The 17,081-nt window shown below is 43.3% G+C and overlaps 1 protein-coding gene across 3 annotated transcripts in view; it reads right to left on the reverse strand.

Moving 5' to 3' along the window:
* The window catches only part of LOC115142089 (chromodomain-helicase-DNA-binding protein 4-like), a 45,855-nt gene that overhangs the window by 9,392 nt on the left and 19,382 nt on the right, over positions 1–17,081 (reverse strand). The window contains exons 14-33 of one of the 3 annotated variants that reach the window (XM_065007649.1): positions 16,187–16,318; positions 15,919–16,018; positions 15,608–15,799; positions 14,934–15,134; positions 14,654–14,791; positions 12,229–12,350; positions 11,891–12,064; positions 11,476–11,617; positions 11,087–11,218; positions 10,895–11,012; positions 10,614–10,738; positions 10,413–10,505; positions 10,183–10,324; positions 8,448–8,623; positions 7,096–7,273; positions 6,427–6,513; positions 1,667–1,758; positions 1,297–1,430; positions 1,040–1,184; positions 802–958 (exon numbers count right to left, since the gene is read on the reverse strand). In XM_065007649.1, the coding sequence (XP_064863721.1) occupies positions 802–958; positions 1,040–1,184; positions 1,297–1,430; positions 1,667–1,758; positions 6,427–6,513; positions 7,096–7,273; positions 8,448–8,623; positions 10,183–10,324; positions 10,413–10,505; positions 10,614–10,738; positions 10,895–11,012; positions 11,087–11,218; positions 11,476–11,617; positions 11,891–12,064; positions 12,229–12,350; positions 14,654–14,791; positions 14,934–15,134; positions 15,608–15,799; positions 15,919–16,018; positions 16,187–16,318 (2,780 nt within the window). Of the gene's footprint in view, positions 1–801; positions 959–1,039; positions 1,185–1,296; positions 1,431–1,666; positions 1,759–6,426; positions 6,517–7,083; positions 7,274–8,447; positions 8,624–10,182; positions 10,325–10,412; positions 10,506–10,613; positions 10,739–10,894; positions 11,013–11,086; positions 11,219–11,475; positions 11,618–11,890; positions 12,065–12,228; positions 12,351–14,653; positions 14,792–14,933; positions 15,135–15,607; positions 15,800–15,918; positions 16,019–16,186; positions 16,319–17,081 lie in introns of all 3 variants that reach the window. The other 2 variants (XM_065007639.1, XM_065007634.1) reach the window with 2 other exon arrangements.

Below are 17,081 nucleotides of genomic sequence, written 5' to 3' on the forward strand. Positions count from 1 at the left end.
ATATTTCCATCTTACTGTGTTTGTGTGTGTGTACCTAGGGCGGGATGTTGGGCTGTCTGTGTGTGTGTGTGTACCTGGGGCGGGGATGTTGGGCTGTCTGTGTGTGTGTGTGTACCTGGGGCGGGGATGTTGGGCTGTCTGTGTGTGTGTGTGTACCTGGGGCGGGGATGTTGGGCTGTGTGTGTGTGTGTACCTGGGGCGGGGATGTTGGGCTGTGTGTGTGTACCTGGGGCAGAGATGTTGGGCTGTGTGTGTGTGTGTGTGTGTACCTGGGGCGGGGATGTTGGGCTGTGTGTGTGTGTGTGTGTGTGTGTGTGTGTGTACCTGGGGCAGAGATGTTGGGCTGTGTGTGTGTGTGTGTGTGTGTGTGTGTACCTGGGGCGGGGATGTTGGGCTGTGTGTGTGTGTACCTGGGGCGGGGATGTTGGGCTGTGTGTGTGTACCTGGGGCGGGATGTTGGGCTGTGTGTGTGTGTACCTGGGGCGGGGATGTTGGGCTGTGTGTGTGTGTGTACCTAGGGCGGGGATGTTGGGCTGTGTGTGTGTGTGTGTGTACCCGGGGCAGGGGTGTTGGGCTGTGTGTGTGTGTGTACCTGGGGCAGGGGTGTTGGGCTGTGTGTGTGTGTGTGTGTACCTGGGGCAGGGGTGTTGGGCTGTGTGTGTGTGTGTGTGTGTGTGTGTACCTGGGGCGGGGATGTTGGGCTGTGTGCGTGTGTGTGTGTGTACCTGGGGCGGGGGTGTTGGACTGTGTGTGTGTGTACCTGGGGTGGGGGTGTTGGGCTGTGTGTGTGTGTGTGTGTACCTGGGGCAGGTGTGTTGGGCTGTGTGTCAGCGGGGGTTCCAGTAGAAGGTGTTTTGACATCCTCTCCAGCAGCGATGGCTGCCAGCCTCCTGTTCTCCTCCAGCTCCATCATCCAGGGCATGGACCACTGGCCGTTCACATGCTCAAACTCCTGCACCTGGACATCAATACAATCAATACATACACCAATTAGATGAAAACAAAACAACAAATGATCAATTGATAACACATTGCTTACTTTCTTCCTGATCAATGACATCACGCCGATGCGAGTAAGGACATGTTGTCGTGACAACCCCTCCCGTGGAACCCCGTCAGCGAAGGTCTCCGCTCCGTCAGCCCCCGGCTCACAGAGATGACGCATGAAGAGAGAGACATACGCCCTGAGAGGGAGAGAGAATACTGTTATAAGGACCCCTGGGAACACACACACACATAAAGACTGCACACACACGCACAAATAGATAGACCATAGACATTAACACACAGACTCACTTGAACTCTTTCTCAGACTTCCCCCTGAGGTCTCTGACCAGCCACTGGGTGGTGAAGGCATCCTGAGGAGGCATCCCATAGCGCATCACTGCATTCAGGAATGCCTTCCTCTGGCGCGCATTGAAGCCCAACACCTAAGAGAGAAAGAGAAAGAGAGAGAAAGAGCGAGAGAGGTGGGGGGGTTTAGAGCAACATACACACTGAAAGAGACAAAAGACAAGTGGTAAAGAGAGAGAGGAAAATGTGCAGGCAGAAGTAGACATGGTGAAAGAAAAGACTGCTTGTAGAGGAAGATATGAAGAGAACAATGTCGATTTTTATTTTGATAGTGACAGACGATGAGAGAGACTGATAGAAGTTGCAGTCTGACCTCAATGTTGCCTCCCACTCTGGCCAACAGGGGTGGCAGCGGTTTGTCCCTTTCATTCCTCAGCCCCTTGCGGCTTGGCCTGCGGGAGTTGGCTGGTTGGAGGGAGAAACACAGGTCATGTCATGTTAGTCTCACACACACACTACACTCACACACAGAAAATACACACACAATTAATCCGGCAAAAGAGTTGGGGTAAACTCCCTACCTCACTATATGAGATTTTGATTGAATTACCCCTCAAAACAGCATGGAATTGTGTGCTATTCTACCCCTCTACCAGATGTTGTTTTAGCAAGCCTTTGCCATTTTTACAACCAATTGCAGATACAAGTTGCAGACAGACCTATTTGAAATAGTGTACCATAGAATATGACATGATAAGAGATTCAAAAAGACATACATTGATTCATTGTTGCTGCATCATCAGTGAACTTGCTGAAAAAAACTCAGCGCAAGGAGGAAACTGTGTGTATCATTAGTTCACACCTCAGAAAACAGTCAAGGAGGAAACTGTGTGTATCATTAGTTCACACCTCAGAAAACAGTCAAGGAGGAAACTGTGTGTATCATTAGTTCACACCTCAGAAAACAGTCAAGGAGGAAACTGTGTGTATCATTAGTTCACACCTCAGAAAACAGTCAAGGAGGAAACTGTGTGTATCATTAGTTCACACCTCAGAAAACAGTCAAGGAGGAAACTGTGTGTATCATTAGTTCACACCTCAGAAAACAGTCAAGGAGGAAACTGTGTGTATCATTAGTTCACACCTCAGAAAACAGTCAAGGAGGAAACTGTGTGTATCATTAGTTCACACCTCAGAAAACAGTCAAGGAGGAAACTGTGTGTATCATTAGTTCACACCTCAGAAAACAGTCAAGGAGGAAACTGTGTGTATCATTAGTTCACACCTCAGAAAACAGTCTCAAATGAAGTGCAAAAAAGAATTACATTGGAAGAAAATCAGGTAGGTCCTTACACGTTTTGTTCCTAGTGAATACATCCCTGATATTAGCGAAAGTTAGCTAATAGCTAACTTTAACTATTTGCACATCGTTACAACACAGTATGTAGCCATAATATTACATTTCAAATGTCTCTATTCCTTCGGCTCTTTTGTGAGTGTAATGTTTACGGTCCATTTTTTATTTCACTTTTGTTTATTATCTATTTCACTTCCTTTGGCAATGTAAATATATGTTTCCCATACCAATAAAGCCCTTTGAATTGAATTAGTAGCTATCATATTCACAGACGATGCTGCTACTCCTCGATATATCTGATCTTGAAAGAGCACTCACTCACTGACTGTCACAATCGAAACGGGCGGATGATCGAAAGGAACACCTCAATATTGAAAAGCGTAACCGAGAGTAACTACTGTATCTGTCGCGCTGTAATAAAATCCGCTCTGAATGTTCTGTGACGCGAACGTCAACCGAGGCAAGTGAACATCTTCCGATTCATCGTCTGTCAATGTGTTTACCGTTTAGCATGGAAATATTTACGATTATGACAGGATTTAGAGTCGCTCACTCAGGGTGAAATCTGCAGTCATTACTATTTCATTTACCACGGCGGCGCAATCGGTAACTCATCTGACGTTCAATCAATAGATCAATGGTTCGAACCCAGACCACAGCATGTCACATTTCTGACTAACATCGTATTAATTATTGTTTTGCCACCAAAACGCTTCTTTATATAGAATATATATTTTATTTCTTACATAATACATACACACAAATGTCCTGGATTTTTGTGTGAATTTAATCAATGAAAATGTTTTTCCAACCATGTAAAGTAAAAGCTATTCTACACCAGCATTTTAACCTGCAACCCTTCCATTTCAAAACACTTGTAGTTTAAACAAATGTCATGTTGACCACATTCATATATTATCTTAACAATGATTGGATATCCATAAACTCAAAGAATAGACGTCATCATAGGTGCTTTCAACAGTTTCTTCTAATTCTATGTATGAGCACCAAAGAATAGACGTCATCATAAGTGCATTCAACAGTTTCTTCTAATTCTATGTATGAGCACCAAAGAATAGACGTCATCATAGGTGCATTCAACAGTTTCTTCTAATTCTATGTATGAGCACCAAAGAATGGATGTTATCATAGGTGCTTTCAACAGTTTCTTCTAATTCTATGTATGAGGACCAAAGAATGGATGTTATCATAGGTGCTTTCAACAGTTTCTTCTAATTCTATGTATGAGCACCAAAGAATGGATGTTATCATAGGTGCTTTCAACAGTTTCTTCTAATTCTATGTATGAGCACCAAAGAATGGATGTTATCATAGGTGCATTCAACAGTTTCTTCTAATTCTATGTATGAGCACCAAAGAATGGATGTTATCATAGGTGCTTTCAACAGTTTCTTCTAATTCTATGTATGAGCACCAAAGAATGGATGTTATCATAGGTGCTTTCAACAGTTTCTTCTAATTCTATGTATGAGCACCAAAGAATGGATGTTATCATAGGTGCATTCAACAGTTTCTTCTAATTCTATGTATGAGCACCAAAGAATGGATGTTATCATAGGTGCATTCAACAGTTTCTTCTAATTCTATGTATGAGCACCAAAGAATGGATGTTATCATAGGTGCTTTCAACAGTTTCTTCTAATTCTATGTATGAGCACCAAAGAATGGATGTTATCATAGGTGCTTTCAACAGTTTCTTCTAATTCTATGTATGAGCACCAAAGAATAGACGTCATCATAGGTGCATTCAACAGTTTCTTCTAATTCTATGTATGAGCACCAAAGAATAGACGTCATCATAGGTGCTTTCAACAGTTTCTTCTAATTCTATGTATGAGCACCAAAGAATAGACGTCATCATAGGTGCATTCAACAGTTTCTTCTAATTCTATGTATGAGCACCAAAGAATAGACGTCATCATAGGTGCTTTCAACAGTTTCTTCTAATTCTATGTATGAGCACCAAAGAATAGACGTCATCATAGGTGCTTTCAACAGTTTCTTCTAATTCTATGTATGAGCACCAAAGAATAGACGTCATCATAGGTGCTTTCAACAGTTTCTTCTAATTCTATGTATGAGCACCAAAGAATAGACGTCATCATAGGTGCTTTCAACAGTTTCTTCTAATTCTATGTATGAGCACCACACTATAAACCTCAAAATAAGAATTTGAACAGATCCTCAAAAAGAACATGGATGATTCACTGTACAGAATTGCTACATTCTGACCATGTTGCTGCCCTGTCTTACAAGTCGATGCAGGAGTTAGTCTGTTTCTGTATAATCTGTAGGGGCCGTTTGAAAGACGTTAGCATGGGACACAGCTTCGTAACACTCCAGGTAGAACTGACCTTAACCACAGATCTATAATCAGATTATTCTATCCCCAATCCTAAATGAACCATTAGGGGGATGAACAAATATCTAACCCTGTATCAGTAGTTGGGGCTTACCGCCCTTTCTAACTGCCTTTGGCCATTAAAGTATTGGGTTTGTGCTTCTGCTTACTTACACTTGATGTGTGGAATAGTTTCATATTATTATCGTTTAATTGGCATCTGTTACAACTGGCTGACAGAATCAGTTGCTCTCTCTCGCGCTCATTCTCACACACAAATGCACACACTTTCACTTTCTGTCGTTTGCAGAAAAACACACAAGCAAACACTAATTCGAACTGGCACATACAGAGATTCATTTATTTGCACGTACACAGACTCATACAGTACATTCGGAAAGTATTCAGACCCCTTCACTCTTTCAATATTTTGTTACATTTCAGCCTGGTTCAATCATCAATGTACACACAATATGCCATAATGACATAGCAAAAACAGGTTTGGAGAAATTCTTGCAAATGTATTAAAAATAAAAAATGGAAATATCACATTTACTTAAGTATTCAACCCTTTACTCAGTACTTTGTTGAAGCCTCTTTGGCAGTGATTACAGCCTTGAGTCTTCTTGGGTATGACGCTACAAGCTTGGTACACCTGTATTTGGAGCATTTCTCTCATTCTTCTCTTTGAAATTTTTTATTTGATTTATTTCACCTTTATTTAACCAGGTAGACTAGTTGAGAACAAGTTCTCATTTACAACTGCGACCTGGCCAAGATACACATGGAGTACACATGGAGTAAACAATATTTGATTTCACCTTTATTTAACTAGACAAGTCAGTTAAGAACAAATTCTTATTTTCAATGACGGCCTAGGAACAGTGGGTTAACTGCCTGTTCAGGGGCAGAACAACAGATTTGTACCTTGTCAGCTCGGGATTTGAACTTGCAACCTTTCGGTTACTAGTCCAACACTCTAACCACTAGGCTACCCTGTCGCCAATAACACAATAAACAAGTCATAAACAAGTCACGCTCCCCATCCAACCTGACAGAGCTTGAGAGAATCTGCAGAGAAGAATGGGGAGTTTCTCCCCTCATACAGGTGTGCCAAACTTGGAGCGTCATACCCAAGAAGACTCAAGGCTGTAATCACTGCCAAAGGGGCTTCAACAAAGTACTGAGCAAAGGGTTGAATATTTATGTAAATGTTTTTTTTATCAATGTGCAAAAATGTCTGAAAACCTGTTTTGCTTTGTCATTATGGGGTATTGTGTGTAGATTGATGAGGGACATTTTTTGATTTTAGAATAAGGCTGTAACGTAACAAAATGTGGAAAAAGTGAATGGGTCTGAATACTTTCCGAATGCACTGTACCCAATATGAATTCATGACAAAAGTGTTTGTTACCTTCTGATCGCTCATCAAAGTCCTCATCTCCCTCCTCTGAGGCCACAGAGTAATCTGAGTTGTTGTCAGACTGATCCTCCTGCCAATCTGCTTATAGAATGGAGAGAGAGGGGAGGGGAAGAGACAGGATTAGCCAATCAGAGAGTTTTAGGAAACAGACCACTCTGTTTTCAAGGGAGAAGGAAGAGAGAGTGAAGAACAGATACAATCACATAGACAGAAACTCACTTCAACCAACTTCACAAGAAAACTAAACTAGTCAATACCAAAGTCATTAACAAGGTTGGGGTCACTTTCTTGTCAATGGGCAAACATGAATTGTCGAACATGAATTGAATTTCAATTCCCTTCCTGAATTGGAATTGACCCTAATCTTGTTAGAGACAGACAGGAGAGAGTACTGAGACAGTAGGAAGGAAACATCATGCCCATGCTTAATCCTAGAATATTACTAGAAACACAAACACAGAGGACAGAGATGGGACATGGACAAATATTTAGTACAAACACAAACACACACTCACATGCTCCAACATAACATGAAAGATACACACTCCTATCCCACACACCCTACCTACCACACACATAAACACACGTCCACATCCACACACACAGAGTAGTTAAAAAAAGGTTGCATTGTGCAGCGCTGTTCTGTACCCCGTCTACTACCTCGTTCCTCCTGAGAGCCGTCGTTGTAGTTGACAGGCTTGCGGGTCCTCTTGCCCTTTCCCAGGTTACGGGCCAGGTCCTCCTGCTGCTGCTCATAGTGGTGTCTCAGCAGTTTCTCCCAGTAGTCTGGGTCTACTGACTCCTCCTGTTTAATCACCTCACGCTGCACCTCCTCCTCCTGGACACACACACACAGGTTAGCAATGATGGAAGAACTTGTATACTAACACACACACAGGTTAGCAATGATGGAAGAACTCGTATAGTAACATACCCATACAAGTTAGCAATGATGGAAGAACTCATATACTAACTAACACACACAGGTTAGCAATGATGGAAGAACTCGTATACTAACACACTCACACAGGTTAGCAATGATGGAAGAACTCATATACTAACTAACACACACAGGTTAGCAATGATGGAAGAACTTGTATACTAACACACACACAGGTTAGCAATGATGGAAGAACTCGTATAGTAACATACCCATACAAGTTAGCAATGATGGAAGAACTCATATACTAACTAACACACACAGGTTAGCAATGATGGAAGAACTCGTATACTAACACACCCACACAGGTTAGCAATGATGGAAGAACTCGTATACTAACTAACACACACAGCTTAGCATTAATGGAAGAACTCATATACTAACTAACACACACAGGTTAGCAATGATGGAAGAACTCATATACTAACTAACACACAGGTTAGCAATGATGGAATAACTCATATACTAACTAACACACACAGGTTTGCAATGATGGAAGAACTTGTATACTACCTAACACACACACACACACACACACAGGTTAGCAATGATGGAAGAACTTGTATACTACCTAACACACACACACACACACACAGGTTAGCAATGATGGAAGAACTCGTATACTACCTAACACACACACACACACAGGTTAGTAATGATGGAAGAACTCATATACTAATACACACAGGTTAGCAATGATAGAAGAACTCGTATACTACCTAACACACACACACAGGTTAGCAATGATGGAAAAACTTGTATACTAACACACACACAGGTTAGCAATGGTGGAAGAACTCATAAACAAACTAACACACAGGATAGCAATGATGAAGAACTTGTGTTCAAACTAACACACAGGTTAGCAATGATGAAGAACTTGTGTTCTAACTAACACACACACGTGAGCAATGATGGAATAACACTTATACAAATAAACACACACATACACAGGTTAGCAATGTTGGAAGAACTTGCATACAAACACATACAAGTGTAATAACACAGACTCAGAATTATGGGTCATCTCTCCTGTTCATCACCTTCCACAGTATCTCTCTCATACACACACCTCCTCCTCCTCGTCCTTGACAACGTATTGGGCCACTTTGAAGGAGCTGAGGTACTCGTTCATGCTCTGGATCTCTGTGTCCTCAGTGGACTCTGACTCCTGGTTCCTGTCCAGCAGTCTGTCTATGGCCTTGTCATCATAATGTATGACCTGGCTGTCATCCTCCTTGTTGTCCCCTGAGACGGAAAGGGACAAGGAAAGAGAGTGGCATACAATGAAAGACCTGGCTGTCATCCTCCTTGTTGTCCCCTGAGACGGAAAGGGACAAGGAAAGAGAGTGGCATACAATGAAAGACCTGGCTGTCATCCTCCTTGTTGTCCCGAGACGGAAAGGGACAAGGAAAGAGAGTGGCATACAATGAAAGACCTGGCTGTCATCCTCCTTGTTGTCCCCTGAGACGGAAAGGGACAAGGAAAGAGAGTGGCATACAATGAAAGACCTGGCTGTCATCCTCCTTGTTGTCCCCTGAGACGGAAAGGGACAAGGAAAGAGAGTGGCATACAATGAAAGACCTGGCTGTCATCCTCCTTGTTGTCCCCTGAGACGGAAAGGGACAAGGAAAGAGAGTGGCATACAATGAAAGACCTGGCTGTCATCCTCCTTGTTGTCCCCTGAGACGGAAAGGGACAAGGAAAGAGAGTGGCATACAATGAAAGACCTGGCTGTCATCCTCCTTGTTGTCCCCTGAGACGGAAAGGGACAAGGAAAGAGAGTGGCATACAATGAAAGACCTGGCTGTCATCCTCCTTGTTGTCCCCTGAGACGGAAAGGGACAAGGAAAGAGAGTGGCATACAATGAAAGACCTGGCTGTCATCCTCCTTGTTGTCCCCTGAGACGGAAAGGGACAAGGAAAGAGAGTGGCATACAATGAAAGACCTGGCTGTCATCCTCCTTGTTGTCCCCTGAGACGGAAAGGGACAAGGAAAGAGAGTGGCATACAATGAAAGACCTGGCTGTCATCCTCCTTGTTGTCCCCTGAGACGGAAAGGGACAAGGAAAGAGAGTGGCATACAATGAAAGACCTGGCTGTCATCCTCCTTGTTGTCCCCTGAGACGGAAAGGGACAAGGAAAGAGAGTGGCATACAATGAAAGACCTGGCTGTCATCCTCCTTGTTGTCCCCTGAGACGGAAAGGGACAAGGAAAGAGAGTGGCATACAATGAAAGACCTGGCTGTCATCCTCCTTGTTGTCCCCTGAGACGGAAAGGGACAAGGAAAGAGAGTGGCATACAATGAAAGACCTGGCTGTCATCCTCCTTGTTGTCCCCTGAGACGGAAAGGGACAAGGAAAGAGAGTGGCATACAATGAAAGACCTGGCTGTCATCCTCCTTGTTGTCCCCTGAGACGGAAAGGGACAAGGAAAGAGAGTGGCATACAATGAAAGACCTGGCTGTCATCCTCCTTGTTGTCCCCTGAGACGGAAAGGGACAAGGAAAGAGAGTGGCATACAATGAAAGACCTGGCTGTCATCCTCCTTGTTGTCCCCTGAGACGGAAAGGGACAAGGAAAGAGAGTGGCATACAATGAAAGACCTGGCTGTCATCCTCCTTGTTGTCCCCTGAGACGGAAAGGGACAAGGAAAGAGAGTGTAAGAAAGACTGGAGAGGCCACACACCTAGTTTCCAGGTTGTTAGTTTGAAGGAAAACCAGCAGGCATTACGGCCCCCGACAACGGGATGACTACCTGTTTGGAGTGGACTGACCTGGTTATGGTTAGTAGTTAGTGGCTCACCCTCTCCCAGCTCGTCCTTGAACAGCTCCTCTGTTCCAAACTTGAGGATGTCATCCAGCTCCTGTTTAGACATGGAACCTGTCTTACTGCCCAGCCCAGGACGCACCACCAGGTGGGTCAACATCATCTTCTTCTTAGCCACCTGGAGGAGAGGATGAGAGGAGAATTAGTGTCTGTCTTTTACCTACCACTCTGTATGAGTCTGGTAGGCCTTGGTATACTGGGTTTACCTGAGTGATCCTCTCTTCCACAGACGCCTTGGTAACGAAGCGATAGATCATAACCTTCTTATTCTGACCAATCCTGTGAGCTCTGCTGAATGCCTGAGAGAAAGAGAGGGGAAGAGATTGGAAGAGGAGAGATGAGCAGGAGGCATGCGTCAAGTGTGTGTGTGTGTGTGTGTGTGTGTGTGTGTGTGTGTGTGTCTGTACCTGGATGTCGTTGTGGGGGTTCCAGTCGGAGTCGTAGATAACAACGGTGTCGGCGGTTGCCAGATTGATGCCCAACCCTCCCGCTCTGGTAGAGAGCAGGAAGGCAAACTGAGGGGCGCCAGGAGCTGAGGAGAGAGAGAGAGAGGAGAAGGGAGAGAAAGAGGGAGGGAGGTGACAAAAGACAAATAGAAACTTCCAATTCATATTTTTTCCCAGTTAAAGTTACTGTTCCAAATGTGCTGTCGTTAGTGTATCCATGAACCCATGTGTGTGTGTCTCACCGTTGAAGCGGTCGATGGCCTCTTGTCTCATGCCCCCCGTTACACTTCCATCAATCCTCTCGTACTTATAACCCTCGTTCTCCAGGAAGTCCTCCAGCAGGTCCAACATCTTAGTCATCTACCAGGAGACAGAGACAGTTAGTGTGTGTGTGTGTGTGTGTGTGTGTGTCGTGTGGGTGTGTGTGTGTGTACCTGAGAGAAGACGAGCACTCTATGTCCTCCCTCCTTGAGTTTAACCATCATCTTTTGCAGCAGAGTCAGTTTCCCAGAAGCCCTTGTTAGGGCACTGCCCTCGTACATTCCGTTTGGAATCTTTGGCGCCTCCTGCAGGAAATCAATCAAACATCAGTCAATTAATTAATTAAAGCTCATCGTCAAGCAGACTGCATCCAGATCAAAGCATCTTAACACATTCTGTTTAGTCCATATTAGGTTTAGTTCTGGAAATATAACCAACAAAATCATATACATTCAAGACAACATTTACTCGTATACAAACACACAGACACAGATCGATGCCCTCCATCAAGCACCGAATCAATGTTATGGCCCATGTCTCAGAGAATGGGTTGAGATCGTACCATTGCGGCTCCGGGAAAGAGGTAGGGGTGGTTGCAACACTTCTTGAGGTCCATGACCACGTTGAGCAGGGACACTTGGTTTCCTCCTCCGCGGGTGTTCAGGGCATCAAAGTTACGCGTCAAGATGAACTTGTAGTACTTCCTGCATCACACAATTAAATTAATACCAGAAAACAAGAAATAGAAGCCAACATGAGACTCCTGCAACACTACACTACTGATATTCAATCCTCTATTTACTTATTTTCTATACTTCTTCTCCACTCATTAGCATGTGCTAGCACTGATTGTACTGTATTGTTGAGGGAGATAGCAAGCATTTCGCTGCACCTTTTAGACCTGCTGTAAACTGTGTATGTGGCGAATTTGATTTGATTGCTAGCACCATCCTCCCCACGTCCTCCTCATCACTTACTTCTGCATGGGGCTGAGCTCCACTCGTAGGATGAGCTCTGTCTTGGTGGGCATGTGTTTGAAGACGTCGGCCTTCAGTCTCCTGAGCATGTGTGGTCCCAGCATATCATGCAACTTCTTGATCTGGTCTTCTTTGGCGATGTCAGCAAACTCTTCCAGGAACCCCTCTAGGTTACTGCAGAGCGGAGAGAAGAGGGGGGTACTTTTGTTATTGTTTTGGTTACTGGATTTGTTCAAAAGGAAACATCAGGACTATAAAACACTAAGCAATAGCAGCACTCACTCACACACACACACCCACACATACACATACACCCACAGTAGTGTAGGCATACTGACTTGAATCTCACTGGGGTGAGGAAGTTGAGTAGGTGGAAGAGTTCCTCCAGGTTGTTCTGTAGAGGTGTACCAGTCAGCAGCAGCTTGTGCTGGAGAGGGTAGTTATTCAGAATCCTAAAGAACTACACAGAGAGAGATAGAGACAGCGTTTTATACTTCCACTGTCCTCTTCACAAAACAGGGTGATCTCTCATATTTGACTGGTTATAACCATAACTATACTAATAAACGCTGTATTCAGTATGCAATGATATGTCATACTATAATGGTTATGGTACTGGTTATAAAAATAATGGTTATGATACTGGTTATGGCTATAATGGTTCTGACTAATAGTTACGGTACTGGTCCTGCCTATAATGGTTATGGTACTGGTTATGACTATAATGGTTATGGTACTGGTTATTACTATAATGGTTATGGTACTGGTTATGACTATAATGGTTATGGCTATAATGATTCTGCCTATAATGGTTATGGTACTGGTTATGACTAAAATACTTATGGTACTGGTTCTGCATATAATGGTTATGGCTATATAATGGTTCTGACTATAATGGTTATGGTACTGGTTATGACTATAATGGTTATGGTACTGGTTATGTCTATAATGGTTATGGTACTGGTTATGACTATAATGGTTATGGTACTGGTTAAGACTATAATGGTTATGGTACTGGTTAAGACTATAATGGTCATGGTACTGGTTAAGACTATAATGGTCATGGTACTGGTTATGACTAATGGTTTTGGTACTGGTTATGACTATAATGGTTATGGTACTGGTTATGACTATAATGGTTATGGTATTGGTTATGACTATAATGGTTATGGTACTGGTTATGACTATAATGGTTATGGTACAGGTTATGACTATAATGGTTATGGTACTGGTTATGACTATAATGGTTTTGGTACTGGTTATGACTATAATGGTTATGGTACTGGTTATGACTATAATGGTTTTGGTACTGGTTATGGTACTGGTTATGACTATAATGGTTATGGTACTGGTTATGACTATAATGGTTAAGGTACTGGTTAAGACTATAATGGTTAAGGTACTGGTTAAGACTATAATGGTTATGGTACTGGTTATGACTATAATGGTTATGGTACTGGTTATGTCTATAATGGTTATGGTACTGGTTATGACTATAATGGTTAAGGTACTGGTTAAGACTATAATGGTTATGGTACTGGTTAAGACTATAATGGTTATGTCTCTAATGGTTATGGTACTGGTTAAGACTATAATGGTTATGTATCTAATGGTTATGGTACAGGTTATGACTATAATGGTTATGACTATAATGGTTATGTCTATAATGGTTATGGTACTGGTTATGACTATAATGGTTATGGTACTGGTTAAGACTATAATGGTTATGGTACTGGTTAAGACTATAATGGTTATGGTACTGGTTATGACTATAATGGTTATGGTACTGGTTATGACTATAATGGTTAAGGTACTGGTTATGACTATAATGGTTATGGTACTGGTTATGACTATAATGGTTATGGCTATAATGATTCTGCCTATAATGGTTATGGTACTGGTTATGACTATAATGGTTATGGTACTGGTTATGACTATAATGGTTATGGTACTGGTTAAGACTATAATGGTTATGGTACTGGTTAAGACTATAATGGTCATGGTACTGGTTAAGACTATAATGGTCATGGTACTGGTTATGACTAATGGTTTTGGTACTGGTTATGACTATAATGGTTAAGGTACTGGTTATGACTATAATGGTTATGGTACTGGTTATGACTATAATGGTTAAGACTATAATGGTTATGGTACTGGTTATGACTATAATGGTTATGGTATTGGTTATGACTATAATGGTTATGGTACTGGTTATGACTATAATGGTTATGGTACAGGTTTTGACTATAATGGTTAAGGTAATGGTTAAGACTATAATGGTTATGGTACTGGTTATGTCTATAATGGTTATGGTACTGGTTATGTCTATAATGGTTATGGTACTGGTTATGACTATAATGGTTTTGGTACTGGTTATGACTATAATTGTTAAGGTACTGGTTATGACTATAATGGTTATGGTACTGGTTATGACTATAATGGTTATGGTACTGGTTATGACTATAATGGTTAAGGTACTGGTTATGACTATAATGGTTAAGGTACTGGTTATGACTATAATGATTAAGGTACTGGTTATGACTATAATTGTTAAGGTACTGGTTATGACTATAATGGTTATGGTACTGGTTATGACTATAATGGTTAAGGTACTGGTTATGACTATAATGATTAAGGTACTGGTTATGACTATAATTGTTAAGGTACTGGTTATGACTATAATGGTTAAGGTACTGGTTATGACTATAATGGTTAAGGTACTGGTTATGACTATAATGGTTATTGTACTGGTGTGTGTCTGACCTTTGACTGGTTGTTCTTCAGCCTGTGTGCCTCATCCACCACCAGACAGGCCCAGTCTATGGAGCCCAGCACAGCCTGGTCTATAGTGATCAGCTCATAGGACGTCAGCAGGACATGGAACTTCACCGATGAGTCTTTCTGCAGGGGGACAGAGCGAGAGGGAGGGGGCAGAGGATTAGGAGGTAACAATAAAGATACAATGAGAAAAAAATCAACAACAACAACAAACATGACCGCACATTATCAGTCTCCCCATCCTCCCATCCCACTCGTCTCTCACCTTCATCTTAGAGGCCTTCTTGCCCCCCCGGATGGCATTGCCCTCGAAGGAGAACTCGTTTTCTCTGATGACGGCTCTGCTGTCCTTGTCTCCTACGTAGGTCACCACGTACATGTCCGGGGCCCACAACTCAAACTCTCTCTCCCAGTTAATGATGGTGGACAGGGGGGCGCTCACCAGGAACGGGCCCTTTGAATGACCCTGGAGAGGTGGAAGGTCAGGGGTTAATAGGTGAGTGAGTAAAACACTTTAGGTGAATCAGAAAAGAGAAGTGCCTAAGTCCGATTTAGATGCTCTGCCCTTATCCCCTAACATTGGATTGATCATTCACGTCACTAGGTATTTAGCAGTAGGGTAATAACTCAACCTAGCCTTCTGATAAGACTAGCTGGACTTTGCTTGTATTTGTCCCAGCCTGCCTTTAGGACAGAGTCCCTCTTTTTGGACTAGTTCCCTTTGATGGGCGGTTTTATTGTTTGTCCAGGGTTTGGCAGTACCCCTACTGAAATTATTGACAAGGGAAGGCAGACTGGACGAGAGACACAAACTTACATACACACAAGATATCTCTCTCACACACACACACTCTGAAACACATCGCTGTGGAATCAGATGACCACATCCTTTTGCCTATCCAGCACACACAGACCCCAATACAGACCCTACCAACACACCTCTTTGTAGAGTGAGTAGAGGAAGACAGCGGTCTGGACAGTCTTGCCTAGACCCATCTCATCAGCCAGTATAGTGTCAGTGGCCTGAGCCCAGGAGAAACGCAGCCAGTTGAGACCCTCCAGCTGGTAGGGGTGCAGCGTTCCCCTTGTAGTGTCCAGGTAGTCTGGCTGATGGTCAAACTTGATGGTGGGCTGGAGGGGAAGTGGAAGTGGACATCTTCATTTACATTACAGAGCAGAATCATGAATCAATGTGAATTGGAGATTTGGACGATTCACATGAAAAGGAACAAGGAAGTACCCGTACTTACATCCACCACAGGGTTAGCAGGGGGTTTCTCACTCTTCTTCACTTTAGCTATCTTCTTCAGCTTCTTACCAGGCCTGCCCTCATCTCCCAACATCAACTCTCTGAGAGAGAGAGATGGAAGAGGGGGAAGGTAGAGAAATATGAAAGACATGAAGAGGATTAGATTATTGCTTCAGGTTACTCTAGGTTGCTATAGGCAGAGTTGTCAGAGTTTTGTGTGCATGCAAGGGTGAGTATGTGCATGTTTGTGTGTGTGTGTGTGTGTGCACCTGTGGTTCCAGTAGGTCTGCTTGTATTGGTCGTACTCTGGGATGTCCATCTCCTCACTCTCCCAGGAGGCCTGGTCGTAGGCCAGATCCCTCCACTTGATCAGGTAGTGCACGTTGTTCCTCTTATCCACACTGGAGAGAGGAGGAGAGGGGAAGGAGAATGATGATATTATGGTTTACATCTGTATTGATACAAATAGGATACAGAGGTGTTAAACAAACCATTGCCATTTTTACAACAAATAAACAGCCTTTTCCTTTACAGAACTGACTTTGACACGCCTGTGTGTGTGTGTGTGTGTGTGTGTATCCCAGGTGTGTGTGTGTGTATCCCAGGTGTGTGTGTGTGTGTGTTAGCGTGTGTATCCCAGGTGTGTGTGTGTGTTAGCGTGTGTATCCCAGGTGTGTGTGTGTGTTAGCGTGTGTATCCCAGGTGTGTGTGTGTGTTAGCGTGTGTATCCCAGGTGTGTGTGTGTGTTAGCGTGTGTATCGCAGGTGTGTGTGTGTGTTAGCGTGTGTATCCCAGGTGTGTGTGTGTTAGCGTGTGTATCCCAGGTGTGTGTGTGTGTGTGTGTGTGTTAGCGTGTGTATCCAAGGTGTGTGTGTGTGTTAGCATGTGTATCCCAGGTGTGTGTGTGTTAGCATGTGTATCCCAGGTGTGTGTGTGTTAGCATGTGTATCCCAGGTGTGTGTGTGTTAGCATGTGTATCCCAGGTGTGTGTGTGTTAGCATGTGTATCCCAGGTGTGTGTGTGTTAGCATGTGTATCCCAGGTGTGTGTGTTAGCATGTGTATCCCAGGTGTGTGTGTGTTAGCATGTGTATCCCAGGTGTGTGTGTTAGCATGTGTATCCCAGGTGTGTGTATGTTAGCGTGTGTATCCCAGGTGTGCATGTT

The sequence above is a fragment of the Oncorhynchus nerka genome, linkage group LG3, assembly GCF_034236695.1.
Source record: "Oncorhynchus nerka isolate Pitt River linkage group LG3, Oner_Uvic_2.0, whole genome shotgun sequence".
In the NCBI taxonomy this organism is placed as follows: domain Eukaryota; kingdom Metazoa; phylum Chordata; class Actinopteri; order Salmoniformes; family Salmonidae; genus Oncorhynchus; species Oncorhynchus nerka.